This window comes from Diachasma alloeum, unplaced genomic scaffold (genome assembly GCF_001412515.2).
Source record: "Diachasma alloeum isolate Michigan unplaced genomic scaffold, Dall2.0 Dall_scaffold_00296, whole genome shotgun sequence".
Taxonomy (NCBI): domain Eukaryota; kingdom Metazoa; phylum Arthropoda; class Insecta; order Hymenoptera; family Braconidae; genus Diachasma; species Diachasma alloeum.
In genome coordinates, this window is record NW_021680435.1 from 221,708 (window position 1) to 244,784 (window position 23,077).

General features: G+C 36.7%; 2 protein-coding genes across 2 annotated transcripts; both read left to right on the forward strand.

Annotated features, from left to right (window-relative positions):
- Positions 1–1,461: 1,461 nt before the first annotated feature.
- LOC107039321 (odorant receptor 9a) lies at positions 1,462–6,168 on the forward strand. Its single transcript, XM_015258879.1, has 9 exons — positions 1,462–1,608; positions 1,699–1,818; positions 1,874–1,991; positions 3,168–3,429; positions 3,514–3,636; positions 5,003–5,093; positions 5,220–5,356; positions 5,856–5,988; positions 6,085–6,168. Exons 1-9 carry the CDS (start codon positions 1,462–1,464, stop codon positions 6,133–6,135), a joined length of 1,182 nt encoding a protein of 393 aa, XP_015114365.1. The 3' UTR covers positions 6,136–6,168.
- An 8,861-nt stretch (positions 6,169–15,029) lies between these two features.
- Positions 15,030–23,024, forward strand: LOC107039309 (exportin-2). The gene is made up of 5 exons (XM_015258864.2): positions 15,030–15,239; positions 15,399–15,544; positions 17,095–18,096; positions 19,614–21,138; positions 22,489–23,024. The coding sequence occupies exons 1-5, from the start codon at positions 15,155–15,157 to the stop codon at positions 22,632–22,634; spliced, it is 2,904 nt and encodes a 967-aa protein (XP_015114350.1). The 5' UTR covers positions 15,030–15,154; the 3' UTR covers positions 22,635–23,024.
- Positions 23,025–23,077: the final 53 nt, after the last annotated feature.

Consider the following 23,077-nt stretch of genomic DNA (forward strand, 5'->3'; position numbering starts at 1 on the left):
AATTGTCACTCATCACTGTCGTTCCGCGTTACGTCATGAATATTTTTTTTACATATTGCAATATTGGAAGTGCATAAAGAAAAAATCATGAAAACAATAAAGACTAGAAGATTGACGATTCTTCTACGCGATTTAAGTGAGTTCATTTGCGTCAAAATCATACTTAAGTACAAGAATATTTTAAAGCATGAGGCCTTTCCGGGTCATGTAAGTTGAGATGCCTGAGAGAATTAAGCAATTGAAGAAAATTTACTTGTCTCAAGAAAATATGTTTCAGATATTAGAAATTTTTTTTCTAGTGTGAGTTCAATTTTCTCACTGAAAAGTATTTGATTCGAAATTAAACTTGTTCGTATCTTCAATCATATAGGAGTTTAAGGAAATGACATCAACAAGTGGCGTGCATACAACTACCAGAAATTTCTTAAATACACGTTTATCTGTCCGCCTTCACCATTTTTTACGTGAAACATATCTTACGGCTGTAGTTACGGGAGCGATCTAATACATCTATTTTGTGGCTGAATCCTGTGACTGTCTCAGGTATATTATTCTCCGAGGAATTGGTTGTGCACTGGATTTTCCGTTATATTCAACACGAGTGATTGTACGAGAACAATCCCGTTCTCTTGGTCCGCCTCATGTCGATTCATTGAAGATATAATCGCGTAATCCAAGAAAACCATGGACTTCCCCGCTCGGGACGGTGGAATCTTTTCTGCAAATGATTTGCAATACCGTGAGTATTACAGAATTTATTCCTTCATTCGTACACTGATAGAAAGAATTAGTTATTGTTAACGAATGGATTCGGTTGGAGACAAGGGTCTATTCGGTCTCACCAAGTGTTCATTCGTTAATAGTTAACAAATGCACATTTGAAGAGCCTTGTTTGACTCGATTTTTACTTTCCAAGTGAACCATTCGTTAACTATTAACGAATATTCATTTGGGCATATTCAATTCTACCATTCGGTAATAGTTAACGACTCTCGTTTGAAATGAATGAATCAGTCTATCAGTGTATTCATGTACCAATTTGTTAATTGATTCATAAAAAGTGAAAATGAACAAATCAATATAGACCAGGGAAGAAATTCATAAAAATTTTTGGTATCGCAAGTCATTTACATCACAAATTCTACCTAGATGACGATAACACGAATAAGCATATGAATCCAGACGAGGCGAACAAGGGAATCTGATTTCCGTCGTGACCTTGAATCGCAACCGCGCACCTGAATATTTTATAAGCATGTAATAACGCTTGAGTCATACACACCGACTATTTATCATCAAATATTCACTTTACAGTATTGAGCGGTAATTAACCACTTAGATGGTACGTTTAATCCTCTAGGAATAATTCTTCGTAAAACTTCTCAAAGAATAGTGAGTGAGAACAGGTGACAAAAAGTTTCTTCGTTTGGCCTCGAACGCTCGAACATCTGAGACTCAATTATGGATGATATTTTCAAACGCTCTGGCTTTTATTTTGACATACGGCTCATAAAATGGCTTGGTCAGTGGCCGTTTCAGTCCAAGAGGACGGACAATATTCGGAGACTCTTGGCAATATCACTCATGTTCAGTATATTCATACCATCGGTAGTTAGATAAAACAGAGAAAATTGTTTATTTCTGAGCTGTGAAAAGAAACATTTCAATTATCAATGATCATTAATTTCATGCAAATAGATCATCAAATTTTGCGAATTACGAGATAATATATACAAAATGGTGGATTGTATACCAATGCTGGGACTACATTTTGCAGGTATATCCAAATTCCTAAATTGGAGTTATCACCGAGAAAAGGTAAATATCGAGTCGTCCAATCAGCATTCATTTGATTCACGTAATTATATCGTAGGTTGTACAATTACTGAATCACATGCGATACGACTGGAATAATTTGAAAAATGAGTTTGATTCAAACGTGTTGGAAAAATTCAGTTCTTCTGGCCAAAGCTTATTCATCGCTTATGCAAGTACTGACGAAATTATAAATATAGCATATCACAGTAAATGCATGATTTGACAAAATAGCTATTTTCGTCACGAAAAACTTTTCTGACGAGCGTAAAGGTTGCACATCGAGGCGAAGTCGAGGAATGCAATCACCCGAGTCAGAATAGTATATTTCCATACCAGTGAGACAGAATTTTCACGAGGGTGAAGGTAGTGCCAATCACACGAGTTGAAAATTCCCGTCTCACATGTGTCAAACAATATTGTTTAACAGTGATGTTACGTTCAACGAGTGGTCGAACTGGGTCTTTTTCGTCTACAAGTAAACGAAAAGTCTTCGTTTACTTTTCGTTTACGAGTAAACGAAAAGGCACTTTCCGGCACCAGACGAACGTAGCAGCAGTATGTGTTATACGTGCGTGTGAAAAAGTAAAACTTTTCACAATAGTAACGCAGTATACCATTCTCGCTGTGAGGAAAAAAGAAACTATATGGAGAAAAGAAGTTGCTGGTTTTCAGTAAAAATCTCTGAATTTCGAAACTTGTACATCGAAATTTTAACGAGCAACGCTCCCAGAAATCTTTAAATCAATTTTTACTCATTTTGAAAAAAAAATTTCTCCTAAAAATCAGAGAAAAAGGTTTTAATCCTCATTCATTTTTACTTATCTACACTGTAGGTCTACTTAAATTACGGTACATTTCCCGTTATTTTAACCCTCTGAGCCGAATGGGCGTTTCCCCCACTCTGTAAATATTTATTATTATTTATTATATTTCATTTTGTTTTGATTTTTAACCAGTATAATGTTCCGGTTTCATTGGAAATAAAATAATTCAGAGATAGAAAGATTGAATTTACATGTACTCATTACAAATTATTATTTTTTTTTATTTACTTAGTTTTTACTTTGTAACTTGCTTCAATCAATGTCGAATTATCCTGTGACGTCACAAGATGTGGAACGCCATATAAGCTCCCGTCTTTAGTAAAAAAATGATTCTTTTTAAATTACATTCTATAATCACATTGAGTGATTCAATTTCTCGGTGTTGTTAGGGCATCATTTTTCTATCGAATTGTACTTTCTTTCTCTCTCAGATACGCAAGTGCTTAGCATGTATAAATTCAATGCATTATTTGTAATTTTTTCATGACTTCCAACCGGCAATACTCTCAATTATGTACTGTGCAGTAGGGATATATGGAACGACAGCAGTATATTTCATTATACCTTTTGTTCCAATCATCTTGAACATTATACTCCCATTAAATGAATCTCGACCACATCTATATCTTTATCATACGGAGTACTTCGTAGATCAGAATGAGTATTATTACCCTATCCAATTGCATGCGTATATGGCGGTTTCGGTATCTGTAACATGCCTCGTTTCCTTTGATCAAATGTGCGCTATGTTCATTCATCACGCCTGTGGAATGTTCGAAATATTGAAGTACGTACAATGATGAATTTCTGTGTTACTATATTCAGCAATGATATTTTGTGAGAAAGATACGTTACATGATTGCATTTTCAGACTACATCTAGAAAATATACATACTACTGTGGTGACAAACGATGATAAAAACTCATCAGTGAAGGAGGAAAGAGCTATCCAAGAAATAATATATTGTCTCCAGATACACAATCGAATTTTCGAGTAAAGAATAGTTTTGATTTTTTCTGAACCCTAAATTGGTCACCTATCTTTGGATATTTTTTTTACGAAAGTGACCATTTTTGACCATTTTTTAAGAAAATGTGTAAACCGTTTCATCGTCACAACTCTTGTTCACTGCACTGTTAGAAATTTTTTGAAATTTCATGGAAAATATGATAGTAATTCTCATGAGAGTGACATTGAATCAGATTTAGAGGAAAAAAGGTTATGAAATTTCAAGTTTTAGGTAGAATTCAAAGAAATTCATGAGTTTTCAGTGGAAGTGGGATCGAAATTTCACAATTTCATTCAATTTTCAATGGAACATGAATTTTCAAGTTTTCACTGAATTTTCCTTATTTTTCTGAATTTCCACGGAATAATTTAACTGAAAAATCAAGTATTTTATTCATTTTCAGATCATTTGAACCGAAAATTGATGGAAGATTGGATTTTTCAATGTTAATATTTTCTGAAATTTCAGTTGAAATTAAACACGATAAAAATTTCCAGGATTTGGCACGGAAAATTCAGGCGAAAATTTTCAACAGTGTAAGTTGAAATAGTGTTTTTCAGCCGAGTGTTGAAAATTATTTTTTGTCGTGACGGCCGTAGGCAGTAATTCACGGACGCTGGCTTTACGGGCGAAATGACATAGTACATTACATGCCCGAGCCTTGGAAAACAGATTACCGTCCCCCACGTGCAAGATTGCCTTCCGAGCCGAAGCTGGGGATGGTAAGCATGTGGGGGAGGGTGATATCTTTTCCATGGCAAGGTGTGTATATTAATTTTTGTCATTCCGGCCGTAAGGCAGCCTTTCACGAACACTGCGCTTCGCTCCGCGTCCGGAGCGAAGCACGAGCCGAAGTGGGGAGGGCTGCAATCATCTTCGTCAGAAAAGTTTTTTTTGGCCGTATGACGAACAATATTTTTTGTCATAACGACCGTAGGCAGAGATTCACGGACGCGGAGCGAAGCAGAGCGTCCGTGAAACGCTGCCTTACGGCCGGAATGACAAAATATACTATTTCAGGTCCCGTGACACGAAAAGAATATTTTCCGTCACTAGACCGAAAGAAACTTTTCTGGCGAATATGAGTTTTCAGCGCGAAGCGAAGACGAGGGTTGCAATCGTATTAGCTAGAAAAGGTTTTTTGACGGATATGACCGCAGAACTCGTCTTCTGCTCCTCCTGCGACCTAATATTCCATTCATCACAAAAATTTTCTTTGCCCTAACGATAGAGACTACCATTTAAAGAGGAAATTCACCTCCGAGGATTCTCTTGCCAAGTGATCGATTTAGGGTTGATGTATTGTCCAATGATATTTGTTACAAATTGAATATTTACTCTTCGTAAAAGATTTCTGGAGGTGGTGGAAATTTGGGATCAAATGATAATGCTGATGGTTGGAGCCGGGAATACGTTGATTATAACAGCTTGTGGAGTTGGAGTGAGTATTCCATATGAATTTTTAGCTCGGTTTCATGTATCGTCATACAGGCTATTTTTTTTCTGATTGAGAATATCAAGGTGGATGGTGATCATTACAAGAGGTAATTGTTAACTTGTCCTCTAGGGTATATTGAATCATCCGGATTTTTTGGGAGTAATAAGATTATTTCTCTTCAATTATGGCGCTATTATTCACTTTTTTTATAACTGTTGGCAAGGGCATTTGATTCTTAAACAAGGTGAAAGTATTTTCATAGCAGCGTAAGTATTTCATGCAGTAGAAAATTTTCTGACATTTCCTCGTGCTGCGCACTTGGAATTTTTAGCCTACAAAACGTGACACCTTCATTTGCTTGAAGCATTCGTAGAAAATCCGATAATTTTAAAAGTCTCGGGATATTACAACTGATTATTCACTCTATTCCTTCTCGATCAATAGGAGATGGGATTTGGCATTCTTTTTCCTACTCATTTTCACAAATCTCATCGCTCTTTTTGAGGGTTCTTCAATTGTGTCAGGTTAAAATGCGATGAAAAACTTTTGTTTATTGCTTACTAACAGCTCTGATATAAATATCATACACATCACGTGATTTCAAATTCAGTGCTTCTCTTGATCGAGATTTGAATGGACGCAACAATCAAAATAAAACTGATGTGAAGGTGTCATGTGACCCCAAATACTGTACTCTGATTCGTCGAAATTGGAATTGAGGAAATCATACTAAACACACACACAGAAAGACGTTATTACTTTCAGTTATCAGAATGAGTGGTATAAGTTACCCTGCCGGTTGCAACGAATGCTATTGCCTGTGATGGCGAAGAGCCTGAAGCCATGCGAAATAACAGCTGCTCACTTGTTTCCAATGTCATTAGCAACTTTTGGAATGGTGAGGGAGACGACAATGGATGAAAGAAGGAATTTATTAAGAATTACGAGAGCATGTGATCAATCCTCTCGTTCCGATATTGGTTATTTTTTCTAGGCCATGAAAGCGGCCATATCATACTTCACTCTCTTTCAATCGATGAAATGAAGGCATTGAGATACATACAACACTCTGAAAGGATACACATACCGTTATTTGTTGGTCATCCTCACTGGGCATTCAATAACAAAATGAAATTTCTCCGAGTAATGGGAGAGTATACGATTAATGCATGACTGACTCATCGCGATTATTGATGCACGTAAAGAATTGAAATGTTGTGCAAGAATATGATTGTACTTGCATTTGATAGCGGTAGTCTTGAATAGTTTTTAAATAAATTAATTGGAGAAGTCGGGTGTATGGTCGAGTCGGTACGATGTTCGCCTACAAGCCAGAGGTCCCGCATTTGATGCCTGGCACCGGCTAATTATTTCTGGAGTTTTTAATCGAATAATATGAGGACACCATCAAAAATGTTCGAAATAAAACGTTGAAATACCAAGAGGAATAGAATTAACCCTCCATCACTCGCGCTCGGCAGCCAACCTTCATCCGTCGCACAGTTAACGCAGCGCCGCTCCGTTAAACCGAGCGCGCTATTGCCATTTTGGCGCTTACCGCTATGCGCGTATGTCAAATATGACAGTGAATGTAGCAACACTGTCGCTCGAGGAGTCGACAGAGACCCACTCGCACCGGGCTGCGCGGCACCGCTGGTCTCTCCGTCCGACGCTTCTTTTTGTTTTTTTAGCTAAAAACATTTTCCGAGGAAAAAACAGACAACACCAACGCTTAATGAAATGATTACACTAGGATCTCGATTTTTTTCGGAATTTTTAAGCATCGATAAATATGCGAAAATATAAAAAAACGAAAACGAGCGGCGCCGCGCTCATTGAGCGAGTGATCGAGGGTTAAACATGTTTGAATCATGTACACACAACCTATAGTTTCCCGGATCTCGAGAAGCAAGCTCACTACAACTGATTCTCACTATCATGTATGACTACATTTAGATAATTCGTGTGTCTGGTGAACCTAATTGATTACAGTTGATTGTCATCATCGCCTGTGACAATCAACAATGTAATCGAGTTTCAATGAATTGTGTTCCTGGTGAATGCCTTCTAGGAATTTTGAATTTTATCGCGATGTGAGGTCCGCATGTTCACCATTTTGGATTTGCTCATCGCTCGGCGGGAAAAAAATCAGAAGTATCCATGAGTGCATTTCGGAATCAATTACCGTAGCTACAGTCAAGCAAAATTGGATAGGGTTGCAGTACTGTTACTGCGACTGTCTCGATCGCAAAAAGCACCCAATGACGCTCTTGACCTCAGTGGCGTGAAATTCAAACGTTGGTACAATTCTTTTAGTCATTCGGTGTAAATTTTACGGAGAATATTGATTGTATCAAAAAAATCACGAAGTGTAGTCTACTATTTTTCAATACGAGATCGGTCGCGCGTGCTATATACGCACGCGCCGTCTCATCTCCTCACGTTGTGGCGCTTCGGTTTCAGTCTCACGCTTACGCTTATTCGAGATTTTCGAAATATATCAGGATCGATTTCTTTTCTCCTTTTTACGATAGGACTTCTATTACTTTCAACTGGATTTGCAAATCATGTGTTTTCTCATTGTCTCCAAACCTACAACTCGTAGACTTGTACGCGTGACAGGCCGTCATTCGAAATTATGCAATTCTAATTTCGCTCCATTTCGAAGAAAGTGCGGGGATGCACAATCTTGCTGAGGATTGGTATTTCATTCTGTAAAAACTGTGAGTAATTTGGGCCGTTAACGGTTCCGTATAAAAATAGGGTCCAATGACTCAACTATCAACAATCGCACACCCAACGTTTATCCACAATCGATGATAATGATCAACCTGTTGGGTAGAACGAAGGTTTTCGGCTAACCAATAATCACAGTTATGACGGTTCAATGAACTACGAGCTGAACTATGAGCTACGAAGGCCTGGACCAAGATAATTTCATTTTGGTCTATTTTCGTGCGATAGTTCATAGGAAATTGATAGATAAATGACAAACTAGGATATGGTTGACTTCGTCTCAATGAGACGCACAACTTTCAGGGGGTCAAAAATGATGTTGCCATTTGAAAAACAGACTTTTTGCTTGCAGCATACAGACAAACAATGGAAACATGAATTACATCTGCACTGAATTTTCCCCTTCATACCCTACAACTTTCATCTGATGTTTTGCTGCAACAACTCTCCCTGGAGAAATTTTCAACAGTCCTGTTTGAAATGGAACGTCCTGCATATCTCATTTCAAAAAATATTCTTCATAGCGTTGTGACAATCTGGTTATCACAGGTTCTAATTATTTTTATTTTAAATTAAAATAATTAATTAAATCCTGAGTCTTGGGGGGAGCTCAAGCTCTCTTCCGTTCGATAGAGACCGAGGAAACCATTGAGAAAATTCCAATGAAGTAGAATTATTATTAATTATTTGGGAATTATGGTCGAGGAGAGGAATTGTCGAGGAGAGGATTTAGAGGAGAAGAAGAAGACGGCCCTGGGAAAAATCTCTTGGGGACAACTGGAACCCGCTGACCACCTAGGGACGGACCTGATTCGCTGACCGAGGAGAGGAGCCAAACTGGAGCGGAGGAGCTCCGACTTCCGACAAGGACAGAAAATCCCGGAGTGAAGGAAAATCCTGGACGAACCTGGGGAATCATCTCCAGGATGAGGAAGCATCGTGAGAGAAAATCCACTACGATAATAAATTCGAAGAAATTTTTATGTGGAGAATTTGAGTCAAAACTGAATTAAATATTGTAACGATTATCCAGTCCAGGTGGCATTTAGTTGAGGATTTGATTTGATTAGGTTGAAGTTATTAGAGAGGGGGTAGGCCCTCTGATTGAGTATGATTTTTGGCAAACAGGCCGCGTGGCGTCAGTTCTCCCCGAGACCTCGTAGAGTCTATAGAGTTATGGGTAGTAGAGAAATCTGCGTAACATATATATAGAGTCGAGCAACAGTTTAAAGTCGTAGAGAAATCTGCATAGCAGATGGTTAGAGTTGAGTTGAGTAAAGTCGAGCTTTGAGTCGTCTTGGAGATCTCGACGGTCTGGAGCAGCTACAGCGGATTCTGGGGCCCTGGGCTGGATGAATCGAGATAAGTTGTAGTTTTGAGCATTATTCAAGTTTCAAGGTCGAGGCCGCAGCCTCGAATCTGTTGAGTATAGTTTTGAGTTATATTAATTTCCTTGAGTAGATTTTGGGAGACCAGTGAGTCTTAGTAAATCATTTTCTATATTGTAGAGACGAAATTCATTTAATTAATTTCTATCTTTCGCACTGGTTGGGACCAGTGGTCCATCCAGATTCATTTTCATGGCGTAGAAATTCTTATATGTCTTTTCAAAATTATTAACTCCAATTTTTGTGATTATTTAGAATATATTGGATTTTCAAAGGTATAAATTGTGTCGCGTTGTAATTAATTTCCAAGAATCCGAATCCTGATTAAGGGAGTATTGTCCTCCCTCCCCCTTGTAATAAAGAGTCCGGGTTGGAGATTTGTTGAGTCTTTTTTGAGTATTTTTTAGTGTTGAGAGGAAATTTGGGTTTGGCATTCATCTATTTGGCCAAGGTGTAGAAATAATTAAAATAGACTGGCGCTTTTTGGGTAATATTGCACGTTGGGTTGTTTGAAAGAGATTTGGGATAGTTTGTGGTGTTAATTACAGAAAATTAAAGTCATTTTGGTGTTTTTGAGACTTTTAAGATTCGTCACAGTGTATTTGATTAGCCTCTTTTCATTTTCATGCAGATATTAGCCAGGATCGAGAACGTTGATTTATATCAAGCTGGGGCTCACTATCATCACCCGTGTTACAGCAAATTCTGCCTGCCGCGAAGACCTGCGGGAAAGAAAAGAGGACGGCCTCTGGATTTCGATGTTTCAGCTGCAATGGAAGAAATATTCTCAAGACAATCGTGATAAGAATCAGTTCTTGTTGCGTCCCCAAATAGGGTGCTAGGAGGTTGAGTCCAGATGGAGGGTTAAATGAATAGACGCAGACACCGGTGAATTAAATAGTTACTGTTATTTAATCACCACAATAATTCTCTAGTACAAAAGAGTATTCCCGTTGAGATTCGATATAAATATAAATACTGATAATTATCTAGCAGAGTGTACACACTCAACGTGAGTCCTCAACGATTGCACAATGAATACTGAATAAATCATAGAAAAGAGCGACGCCCATGCTTGATCACGCTGATAACTCAATTCGCAACTTTCAGAGTCGCTGACAGATGACGCGAAAACCCCGAAAACTCCTCCAAGTGGCGAAACCAGTCCGCAACAGTTCTTTATAGGCGAACTGATCAGCGTCGTTACAAAATCTTTGATAAACATTTATTTATTATGAAACCGACTAATATTTAACAATATGATGTAAAATAGCAATGAGTATAATTTAATGTTGAATGGATTTTTTAATCATTCAGACGCAAAAATCATCGATGAAGTAACGATGTGTCATTTTTTAGAAAAAACGATTTTTAGAAATATGGCTCTATGCCATGGTGGACTGAATCGATCGATCCAAAATTTTGTACAGAAGTGAGACCCGATAATACTGATTAGTAGGCAAAATTTTATGGGGTTCATTCGAACTTTTACACGGATTACGGGAAGTCAAATTCGCTGAGATGAAAAAAAATAGAAAAACGTGAATATCTCAGAAACTTTGTATGGACGGGTATTCATATTTTGATTAATCTCGATAGGTGGCAGCAAGACGAGTATTTTGGAAAAAAATTGAAATCGGTCCAGTATTTTAGGAGATGGCAGTGTCTATTCGCACGCTCCACGGTAGATTCTCACTCACATCTTGTCTGATATCTCTGCTATGAACTTTGGTTTTGAACTCTGGAAGTAGAGTTCAAAACCAGAGTTGTGACAACATTGTCCAGTGGGGTCTAGGCGTCTCTCCGGTTGGGAAATCACCCCTAAAATCATTTGCACCATATTTCGGCACCCACTCCTGCACTCATTAGACAAATATGAATATTGTTGAGAAAACGTTCACATAGAATGTAAAAAACTATTTATTTCATCTTTTATTTGCGTTTAGTCAACTACTTGTCAACTATTTATTTCATTTTTTATTTGTGTTAATCTAAACTGATATTCGTATTCAACGAATTAATATTTTGAGAAAATTATTTACTTATCTACTGTCTGCATATCACTTATCAATTGACTCGATGTGTCTAGTTTATTGTCTAGATTTAATTTGAGAAATAAAAGCTGAGGGTCCACAATCTCCCATATATTCACGGTAGAAGTTACCTTGAAACCACGGGAAAACGTCCCATATATCCATGGTCAAAGTTACCGTGGAACGTGTGAATAGACACTGTCTTAGGAGATTTTTTTTATTTTTTATTATGTACAAACCCTTCTCGGGTTATTTACAAAAACTGTGCGGCTATTTTAAATTCTAATTCCATTTTTCTTGACAAATTCATGTATAATTTCTAATGATTTTAAATTCGTGGATACCAGGAATGCATTTATGGTAAATGGTCTAGGGCATCGTAATTCAACCAATTTGTTAATCATTTGTTCCCTTCCTTCGTTATAATGAGGACAATACCAAATTACATGTTCTATATCTTGTGTCTCAGAGTTATCTCCGCAAATGCATTCAGGGCTGCTTACAATATTTTTCCTGTACAATGATCCATTAAGATAATAGTGATTGACTCTCACTCTATTGACCCAGACAATAAATCTCTCGGGAGTTTTTGTCCCCAGAACCACGGTTGTTTTTTTTTCTATTCCAGAAATGTCTAAAATAGTATGTCCCTTTTGGTTTCTGCTCCCTTGTAGATTCATCTAGAATAGTGTTCGTAGTATCTAGCCAACTTTCTGATTTGAATAGAGCTTTAAAGTCTGTGGCAGGAAGTAAAAAAGGTGTTTCACTTTCCTCCGTTGCGTTTTTTGCTAAGGAGTCCACCTCCTCATTACCTCGAACCCCCACATGTGCAAGAATCCAGCGAAAAACTATTTCTGTATTAGATCTATTTTCGTTCATTAAATGGTCGTATATTTTTTTAATTTCTAATATATATGGGTTGATGTGTGGGTCGAAACTTATGGATTCCAAACTCTGTATGGCACTGAGGGAGTCCGAAAGAATAAGGTGGTTAAGCTCCTTATGTTCAGAGACTACAGTGGACTCTGGTTAGAGGCATATTGGTTAGTGTCGAACTTCCCCTCAATTTTTTTGGCTCGCCGCTCGAGCGCTTCCCCCACTCTGTCCCCACGCAAGCCGGAGAGTAAACACTCCAATATTTTTTTCAAATTGCTATTATCTTCCGATTCGAGTAAAGACGAAAAATAAAATATTCTGCATTTGAATTGTCGATCAAAAAATGTAGTCCACTTCTGGCTGTCATGGGGGGAGAATCTCGTTTTCTTGGCATAAAATTAATTCGAAATTGGATTAAATAAAATAATGAAGCGAGGTAAAGAAAACGACTAACATTTTTGATTCACATGGTTCGTTAACTCCAGAAGAAATATCTGTTCTATGGAATGTTAGGTACAAAGCTTCTGTGATCAAATATAGTCAATGAAATTAAAAATATTGATAATAAAAAAATCGTCTATCTAATCTATATGAATATTGCTATTATAGTTGAAGCTGTGAACTAAAGTTTATCATTAAAATAAAGCGTTGAATTGAGAGAGAAAAGAAATAGTATTTTTCATTTTATCGTTTCCAGTTTCGGAAGTCGGGCTCGGCGTGAGCGCGTAGTGGGGGCAGGGAAATAGAGTCGAATTCTCCGAATTCGCTTCCCCTATCCCGCAAAACAGTCGACTCTAACCAGAGTCCACTGTATATCTAGGGCTAGCTTGAGCGCAATACATTCCGCAGTGTAAACTGAACAATGTTTATTAAGTATGATGGAGGTATTTAGGTTTAAATCGGGACAATGGCATGCAGCTCCTACAAAATCCGTGTCTGGGTCTTTACTTCCATCTGTATAAATAACATTCCAACCCTCATATTGGTTTGCAAGCTGAGACTCCAGGGCTTTGTCAGTGGAAGGCGAGGATTTAATATCTATACCCAAGTTCCTTGCTGTTTTAATCGATGTAAATACACCATCATACTCATTTATAAATATTTTAAAATTAGAATCCGCTTTCAAGAATTTTTCGAGGGGGAGCACACTGTTGATACACTTCGAAATTAATTTGTCTCGATGTCGCTTCGTGGTTCTTTTTTCTTTATATATCAGAGAGATCGTGTCATATATCTGTGTTAATTTATTGCTAAGGACTTTCATTAAATATATTTTCGCGAGAAATATGGCCCGATCTCTGACATACATTAGTTTTGATTCTCCAATCAAAACGTTAGTGGGGGTACTTCGCATAAAACCCAGTGAAAATCGAATGGCCGCAAATTGTATGGACTCCAGTTTTGCCATGTACTTTTTTGTACATGGAAAATAACTAATGAGACCGTAGTCCATGATAGATCTGACGTAGCTTTTGTATAGAGCCATTAATGTTTCAGGATCAGCTCCCCAACCTGTTCCACGTAGAAATTTTATTAAATTGAGAGCTTTAAGGCACCTCTGCTGAATCGTGGTGACTTGGTGATTAAAATTTAATTTTTGGTCGAAGTGTAATCCTAGAAATTTTGCTGTTGGTGATGAATTAATTTGGAGCTGACCTATTCTAATACGAGTACTCTCCGGTGGTGAGCCTTTCTTACTGAATCGAAGTACGACTATTTTTTCAGGTGTCTTAGGAGATATTGAGCAAAATAGTTTTTCACAAAAAGTTGAATATCTTCTAAACCACTTGGTCGATTTCGCCTATTCACGAACTCATCCTGTAATATCATAAGAGCTACAATCTCACTAAATTTCAATATCCTATCTCAAGTTTTTCGGGAGTTATCGTGAATATACATAAATTTTATCATAAAAATGAAAAATGCCAATTATCATCGAACTGTCTCTAGTTTCGTAGGGATATTATGGCTTGATTTGATAGATATTATCACAAGCAACACTTTGACGTCAAAAAAGTTCAATTAGGTCACGTAGTTTTTGAGATATTGAGGAAAACGATTTTTGAGAAATTGCTGTATCTCAAAAACTACTTTATCGATTGGGCTGAAACTGCGCCCAGAGCTGCTTCCATATGATAGCAATTATGTGACAAAATTTCAGATTTATAGCTGCAACTTTACTTGTCTTTTTGTTGACATTTATAAAAAAATTTCGAAAAATCTGGACATACACACGGACATACACACACACATTTTCTAAACCATCATATCTTCACGTTTCATGACATTCTACATGATTTCCAAGCAAACTTAGAAGATCGTAAAAATGACCGATCACAAGGCTTCTATTCGGAAGTAAAAAATCAGTAATGACGTGGTAAAAGGAGATAAGTCAATTTTGACTATTGACCAGTTTTTAATCAATATCTCGGAATCTAAGGGAGATAGCTAAATTTTCATAATTACATTTGTTGTAGCAATCAATCGACTCCACAAAAAGGGTTATAACAAAAATTTCGTCATTTCCCTTAGATTCAGAGATATTGATTGAAAACTGGTCAATAGTCAAAGTTGACTTATCTCCTTTTACCATTTCGCTACTGAATGTATTATGCCGAAATAATTAGGAAGCATACCATCAATTTATTGATGGCGAAGAAAGCATTAAAACATGACTCAGTAGCATACTCACTATTATATGCTCTCGCTGCCCCCTACTTGTTAATTTAATCGGCGTAATTTTTGAATTTATGTTTAAGTTATTTACTTAATTTGTGCTCTGGTGAAAAAATCGTGGCACCCGTGGGTGCAACCAAGGTTTACAACCCGTTTGAAATTCTCCCCCAACTTCTCTCTCTCTGCCCTCTACAGGAGCGTCGTGTCATTAACCCCTGGAAGCTCTGAAAGGTTAGAAAATTGAAATTGCACAAAGCCGGTGGTGAATTCCTGGCTGCATTTGATTCTTTATTTGTGATAATCGTTCCTTCTAAGTTGGAGTAAATTTAATAAGTTAAGAATAATTGTTGGCATCATGGAACTCGAAGGGGCCAATTTAATTACACTCAGCGATTATTTGCACCGCACACTGAGCCCAGATGTAGATGTCAGAAGACCCGGTGAGCGTTTAACCTCTGAAAATCCATCACAACCCCATCTGAAATATACAAACCGACACATTTCATTCCTTCTGACTCATGAGAACATGACATCCAATTGTTTTTACCATTTTGTTACTGAAAATTCAACAATGAAAACAAAATAATAATGATTTTCAGCTGAAAAATTCTTGGAATCAATTGAAGGAAATCAGAATTATCCGGCTTTATTGTTGCATCTAGTTGAGAAACAGCACATTGACTTGACAATTAGGATAGCTGGTGCTGTGGCCTTCAAAAACTACATCAAACGTAATTGGAAAATTGTAAGTAATCTAATTACAGTAACACAATTAGATTCATTTAATCATCACGGGGCTATTTTTATCACCAAAATATATTTTTCAAATTGTTTTTCCCCTCCATTCTGAGACCTGTGGAAGGTGTGAGAAAGCTCCCGACACGCTCATTCTGAGCGATTAGTTTTTATATGAGGTATTCCCCGCCAAGGGAGTCAAATGCTGACCCTCATGCTTTTGAAAATTGATGGCGATTTTTTCTATGATTGGGAGGGTTGAAAACTATCTCTTGAATGTTTTCAGATTTTTTCGACAGCCCAGTTCGGAGATATGATTTTTTCCGTTTTCCCATTTTTTTTTTCAATAATTAGAGTTCTAGCCATCCGATTTTAATTTATTGGACGTCAAAATTTTTATTTTTTGTTCCCTGTAAGAATATATTGAGTGAAAATTTTTGCTCGGTCTTTACATGCGCAGAATAAGGAAAATTTAACAAAAATTAAGAAAATTGAAGCGAATATATTCTTCAATTTTCAATTAATTGAAAATTCATCGTTATTTGGCACTACATATTCATAATTGCATTAAAAAGTGCAAGAGGTTGAGGAGTTCTCATCCCAATGCTGTTGAAAAATTCGGAACTTCATTGAATTTCGAGTGAAATCTGAAATTTCATCATTTTTTCTTCATTAAGGATATTTCCAAGTACTTTGACTATTCTTCTCCAGTAAAATGCTTTTCTAATTTTGCAGTCGAATATCAGAACTTTCATTTCAGCCGTACTTGAGCCCAAGTTTTCGGATATTTCACAATGATTTTCTTATGTAAGCTTTGCAGATCTGAATTTGAATTTCGATATAAATCCTTGGAGACTATTTAAAAAATCTGAAAAAAATAGAACGTTTACTTTTAGAGGAAGATTGATAGAATAATTCAAGAATTGCAATTTTTGAAAATTACGAGCATTTTCTACAAATAATTTATAAACAATCAATTTTTCATCATGAAAATCATTTGTTTGAATTTATTCATATTTATTCATATTCAGAATTTTACCAGAACTCGATTTCATGCCGAAAAAAATTAGGCTCCAGAAAATTTAATCCATTTCAATTATCTATCTGTAAATAACGAATGTTTAACAAAATAATAATTCTGTGTAAAATGTAATTTAAATGATGCTGAATATTCATGATTTTTAAAAAATTTTCTCATGCAATTTAATTTACAAATTTGATGATTGAAAATGGTTGAATCCAGTGTAGTCACGAAATCTATTTTTTTTTCTAACGGTGTATTACACAGTGATTTCTCCATGAAATTCAGAATTTTCAGTTACAAAAATCCCTGAAATTTCACTTGGACTAAAACATGATAAAAACACTCCAAAAAGTGTACCGGCAATTTCAGCCAAAAATTTTTAAAAACGTAAATGAACACGTTTTGAATGAACGTATTATTTGCCTTCTACAATTAACACATTTTTATGGGAATCGATACATTGTCGGAATACAGGGACACAAATTCTGATCGATCCTTCATGACGTTTGATAATGATTTCATTTAACTTTATTCAGGATGAAGATGGAGTTGATAAAATTCACGCCCAAGACCGTGAAGCAATAAAGAAACTAATAGTAAACCTGATGCTGCATTCGCCAGACTCGATTCAAAAGCAACTATCAGACGCAGTGTCAATAATCGGACGTCATGATTTTCCGAACAAGTGGCCAGATCTCATCGACCAGATGGTGGACAAATTCAACACAGGAGACTTCCACATTATCAACGGAGTCCTCCATACAGCCCACTCCCTCTTCAAACGTTATCGCTACGAATTCAAGAGTCAAACTCTCTGGGAGGAGATTAAATTTGTCCTCGATAAATTCGCTAAACCCTTGACCGATCTCTTCCTGGCGACGATGAACCTCACCCAGGTTCATGCTAATAATGTTGAAGCTCTCAAGGTCATTTATAACTCATTGACGATTCTGAGCAAAGTTTTTTACTCGTTAAACTTTCAAGATTTGCCGGAATTTTTCGAGGATAATATGGAAATATGGATGGGAAATTTTCACACTTTATTAACTACTGATGTTCCTCTCCTAAAAACCGATGACGACGAAGAGGCTGGAGTGATCGAACAGTTGAAATCACAAGTCTGTGACAACATAGTTCTTTATGCACAAAAGTACAATGAAGAGTTTCAGAATTATGTGCCTAAATTCCTGGAGGCCATCTGGGCACTTCTCAACAGCACAGGCCAGCAACCGAAGTATGATGCACTTGTTTCCAACTCACTTCAGTTTTTGGTGACTGTTGCTGATAGAGATCAGTACAGACCCCTATTCGAAGAGCCTCAGAACCTCAGGAACATCTGCACGAATCTCATTACACCGAATATCGAGTTCAGGGAGTCTGATAACGAACTGTTTGAGGATAATCCTGAGGAGTACATCAGGAGGGATATCGAGGGCAGCGATGTTGATACTAGACGCAGAGCTGCTTGTGATCTTGTCAAGGTTCTGGCGAAGTACTTTGGGGCTAAAGTTATGGAGATTTTCGGAGTTTTTATTATGGTAAATATTATTCCTTAAGAAGGGGCTAAGAACGAGAGTTGACTGGGATATCCATATTTTGTTCATTCTACACTGAAAGAAAAATGACCGAGTTCTCCAATAAATCTCACTTGTGCCAAAAAAATAGTTTTTTAAAAGTTATCAAGAAAGGATTTTTCTTTCAATCGTTAGAAAACATTTTAAAAATCTGAACAAAATAGACAGTTTACTTTTGGACTTTACTTTTTTTCAATCATTTAAAAAGTACAATTTTTGAAAATTACGAGAATTATCATGAAAACAAGCATTATCATTTGAAAATTGCGAGCATTATCATCTATAAGTAATTTATAAACGGTCAATTGTTTACCATAAAAATCATTTATTCAGAATCGTCACAAATTTATTAATATTCAGAATTTTACTAAAAATCGATTTCATGCCTAAAAAAGGCTTCCGAAAGATTAAACAATTTCAATTATTTATTCATAGACAACAAAGGTTAAAAAAAAATTCTATGCAAAATGTAATTAGGATGACACTGAATATCCATCATTTTTTCAAAAAATTTCTCACACAATTTAATTGACAAATTTGATGATTGCAAATGGTTTAGTCGATAGTGTAGTCTGCACCAGACTTTAAAAAATACTTGGATTTCCTTAAAGCAATGAGGAACTATTGTGAGACATTATACATAAAAAAAATAGTATTATGACCTTCATTACGAATATTCCGTCAGTCCTCTCACAAATAAAATATACTATTTATTCACTGCATTCTTGTGAAGATATCCACAGTACATATGGTGATAACATAGTAACAGTTAATAAATAAAAAACAAAAAGAATATAATGCAACAACACGCACGAAAAAATTTAATAGAAAAACCTATCAAATTCGTCAGAAAATTCTATTGAATTTCTATCAAACTTTCTATTAGTTTTTGGCTGATTCTATTGACATGTCCAGTAGAAAACAGTTAATAGAAAAAGTCAACAGAATTCAATTTTTCTATATAACTTATTCTTTTCATATATTTTCTATAGAATTTGCTCGACTCAAATTTTCTAAGTTTTTTTCATTCTATTTTTCTTTTCTTCTCATCAAGAAAGTCAAACGAAAAAACAGAAAATTTCAGCCGAGGAAATTCTATAGACAATATCTCAATAGAATAAATTGTATAGAAAAATTGAATTCTATTGACTTTTTCTACTGAATATTTTCTATTGAACATTTCAATAGAATCGGCCAAAAACTAATAGAACAGTTCAATAGAAATTCAATAGAATTTTCTAACGACTTCGATAGGTTTTTCTATTAAATTTTTTCGTCCGTGAACCATTTGGCACCAAGTAATACAAGAAAATACAATATCAAAGGTGTAGCTAGTAATTCTTATTTGGCCTATTTTCGAAAAAATGTTTTCAAGAGAGACACTAGATCTCAAAAATTAACTTCACTGGACTGTTTTTAAAGACTTCATCAACCTATTAAATTGCAAATGGTTGTAATAAATTTAATTCCTTCAATTCTAGGAACGTCTAGCAGAATATGCAGCAAAGCCGTCAGAAAACTGGCGCAAGAAGGACGCAGTAATCTACCTAGTGACCTCCAGTGCAAGTAAAGGTCAAACCCAGAAGCACGGAGTGACCCAGAGCAATGAATTCGTGCCTTTACCCCAGTTCGCCGCCCAGCACATTGAACCAGAGTTGGCAAGGCCAGACATCAACGAATTTCCAGTCTTGAAGGCAGACGCCATAAAGTTCATCATGACGTTCAGGTCCATCCTCCCACGAGTGCTAGTGGTGGGTAGTCTTCCCCACATGATCAGACACCTGACAGCCTCAAGCCCAGTGGTCCACAGTTACGCAGCCTGCGCCATCGAGAAGATCCTAGCTCTAAAGGGGCCCAACAACGTCGTCATCGTGATGGGCGAGGAGATTGCTCCACTCGCCGCTGACCTCCTCAAAGGCCTCTTCGCTCTCCTAGAACTGTCAGGATCAGGGGAGAACGAGTATGCGATGAAAGCAATCATGAGAAGCTTTGGAACTCTAAAAGAGAACGTTGTGCCATTCTTGGGAGATCTTCTACCAAAATTAACGGAGAAGCTGGCAATCGTCGCCAGAAACCCCAGCAGACCCAACTTCAATCACTACCTCTTCGAGACCCTTGGTCTGTCCATCAGAATCGTCTGCAAGACCAATCCTGAGGCTGTAATTTCCTTCGAGCAGGTCCTCTTCCCAATTTTCCAGGGGATTCTTCAGCAAGATGTCCAAGAGTTCATGCCCTACGTATTCCAAATACTGGCACTTCTGCTGGAGCTTCGCACTGGGCAAGAAGTACCTGAGCCCTACATGGCCCTGTTTCCTTGTCTCCTGGCTCCAGTTTTGTTCGAGAGACAGGGGAACATTCATCCTCTCAATCGACTGCTTCAGGCGTTTGTCAGTCGTGGGGCACACCAAATCATCGCGCAGGACAAGACCAGTGGACTGCTTGGAGTCTTCCAGAAGCTGATTGCTTCGAAGGCCAACGATCATGAAGGGTTTTTACTGATGCAAACGATCATTGAGAGTTTTCCTCCTAATGTTCTGGAGCCCTTCATGAAGCAAATATTTGTTCTGCTATTTCAAAGACTCTCTTCCACGAAGACTACGAAGTTTGTGAAGGGTCTTATTGTCTTCTTCGCGTATTACATCATCAGGTATGGAGCTTCGACCCTCGTCTCGATGATCGATCAGATCCAACCGCAGATGTTTGGGATGGTGCTGGAGAGAGTCATCATCGCAGATTTACAGAAAGTTTCCGGGGAGATTGAGAGGAAAGTTGCGGCTGTGGGAATGTCCAATCTACTTATTGATTGTCCTGCGATGATTGAGAATCCTTATAATGTGTTTTATCCGAAACTTTTGGCTACTCTGGTGGAGTTCTTTGAACTCCCCCAGGATGAGACTTCCCTGCCTGAAGATCTGCTCATGCCGGAGATCGAGGATAATCCTGGGTATCAGGCGGCCTACAGCCAGCTCCTCTGCGCCAGGAATCCGAGGAAAGATCCACTAGAAGGTAAGGAGATTTCTTCAATTAATGCTCGGTAGTATCGAACAATTTTTTTCGATAATACCTGTGGAACTAGTGGATTTCAGTAAAAAATTGGAGAAATTTTTCAAAAACCCCAGAACTTTTTATGCAAAGAGTGCTTTAACATTTTTTAGTCTATAATTACCTGAAGAGTTTGGCAATTATCGAAACAATATCATAATTACATCGACTCAATAGCTTTTTCAATTATGCCAATATTATGGAAATGAATGATTTCAAGGTAATTCAAGGGGCATCTAAAGTGTCGTACTGATTACACTGTTGGTTTGCATATTTTGAATTGAATTGAGTGGAAAAATGTTGATACATTCATGTAGTTAATGGTGGAAATTATTTAAACAGAAAACTCATTTTTCTGTCATGAAATAAATTTCTGCGAACACTGCATGTAAAATAGTTATTGGCAATTGATAGAGATAATTTCTAGAGTAAAATATTAATTGGTAATCAATCATTTATTAGAGAAATGTCTTAATTTTCAATAATACGATTTTCCCAATAATTTTATGAATATTCTTGCGAAATTTAGCTTTCTAATCATAATTTTTGATTTTTCAAGTGCTTCTTCCAAAAGGTTGAATAATAAAATAATTGCAAGATGGCTGGTAACATGCAAATGTTGAAAATTATTGTTACGAAAAAAAGAATAGTGAACGCTTTCGAATTTTGTATTAAGTATCCATAACTCGCAAATGAATTCACAAACGAATCTTCTGTGAACGAAATGAATTTCTGTGAATACTTTGAATAGAAACAAATTTATTCACAATTGATAGAGATAATTTCTACAGTATAAAATCAATTCTTTATCTATTATTGATCAGAGAAATGTCTTAACTTTCATGAATATGTTTTTCCCAATGATTTTATGAATATTCGTGCCAAATATGACTTTCTAATCATAATGTTCGATTTTTCAAATGCTTCTTTCAAAAGCTTGAATAATAAAATAATTGTAAAATGGTTGGTAACATAGTATAAAATTCAGTTTGCATGTACGTTTTCATATTCAACTGCAAATGTTGAGAATTATGTTTCCGAAAAAAAATAGTGAACACTTTCAAATTTTGTGTAAAGTATCCACACTCACAAATGAATTCACAATCATCCTATCCTACAAACAATTCGAAACAGTCATTAACTAATTAAGATTTGAAGGAAATGATTACAAAACCTTTGGTGTATACATGAAATATTCGAAAAAGGGTCTCCCGATGGATTTTTACAAACCTCGGCACCTTAAAAATATTCACGAAAAAAGCTGCATTCAAATTTTATTCCGTTATTTAAGAAAGTTTTCGCTAATTTTTGCAGCTGTTGGCGATGTTCGATTGCATCTGGCCCAGGGACTCGGTCGACTACCCCCTGGACAGCTTCCAGGTCTCCTCGGACAAATTCCAGAACCTAATGCCAATCACCTGAGAACTTACTTACAAACTGCAGGCATAAGTGTTGCATAATACGAAATTAACGTTCGTCAAAAATTGAAGTTACATTTAATGTCACGTAAATTCAATAATATCGAACTGAACAAGCTGTAATCGATGAGGGGAAGAAAACTGGAAAAAATGAAAAAACACAGTGTCAAGTTTGGCCGGATATTTTTTTAATGCTGAAAACCGTTGATTTTACATACTCGTTAAGTAAATAATTTTCTTTGCATTGCTCCCCGTATACTGTTGTAATGCTGAGCATTAGGGGAACATTGTAATCTGTAGGAATCAATTCTTGAGGAGACAGAGCTAATGATTTTAATACGAAATTTTCTCAGTGAAAGAACGTAATCATCAGTCTTTTGGCATGATAACTCTATGTACAATGAAAAAATAAAGTTGATCAAATTTTGATAATGAAAGGTCTTGCGTTATTGCCCTCTTCACATTATAGTGATGTCGCGAATGTC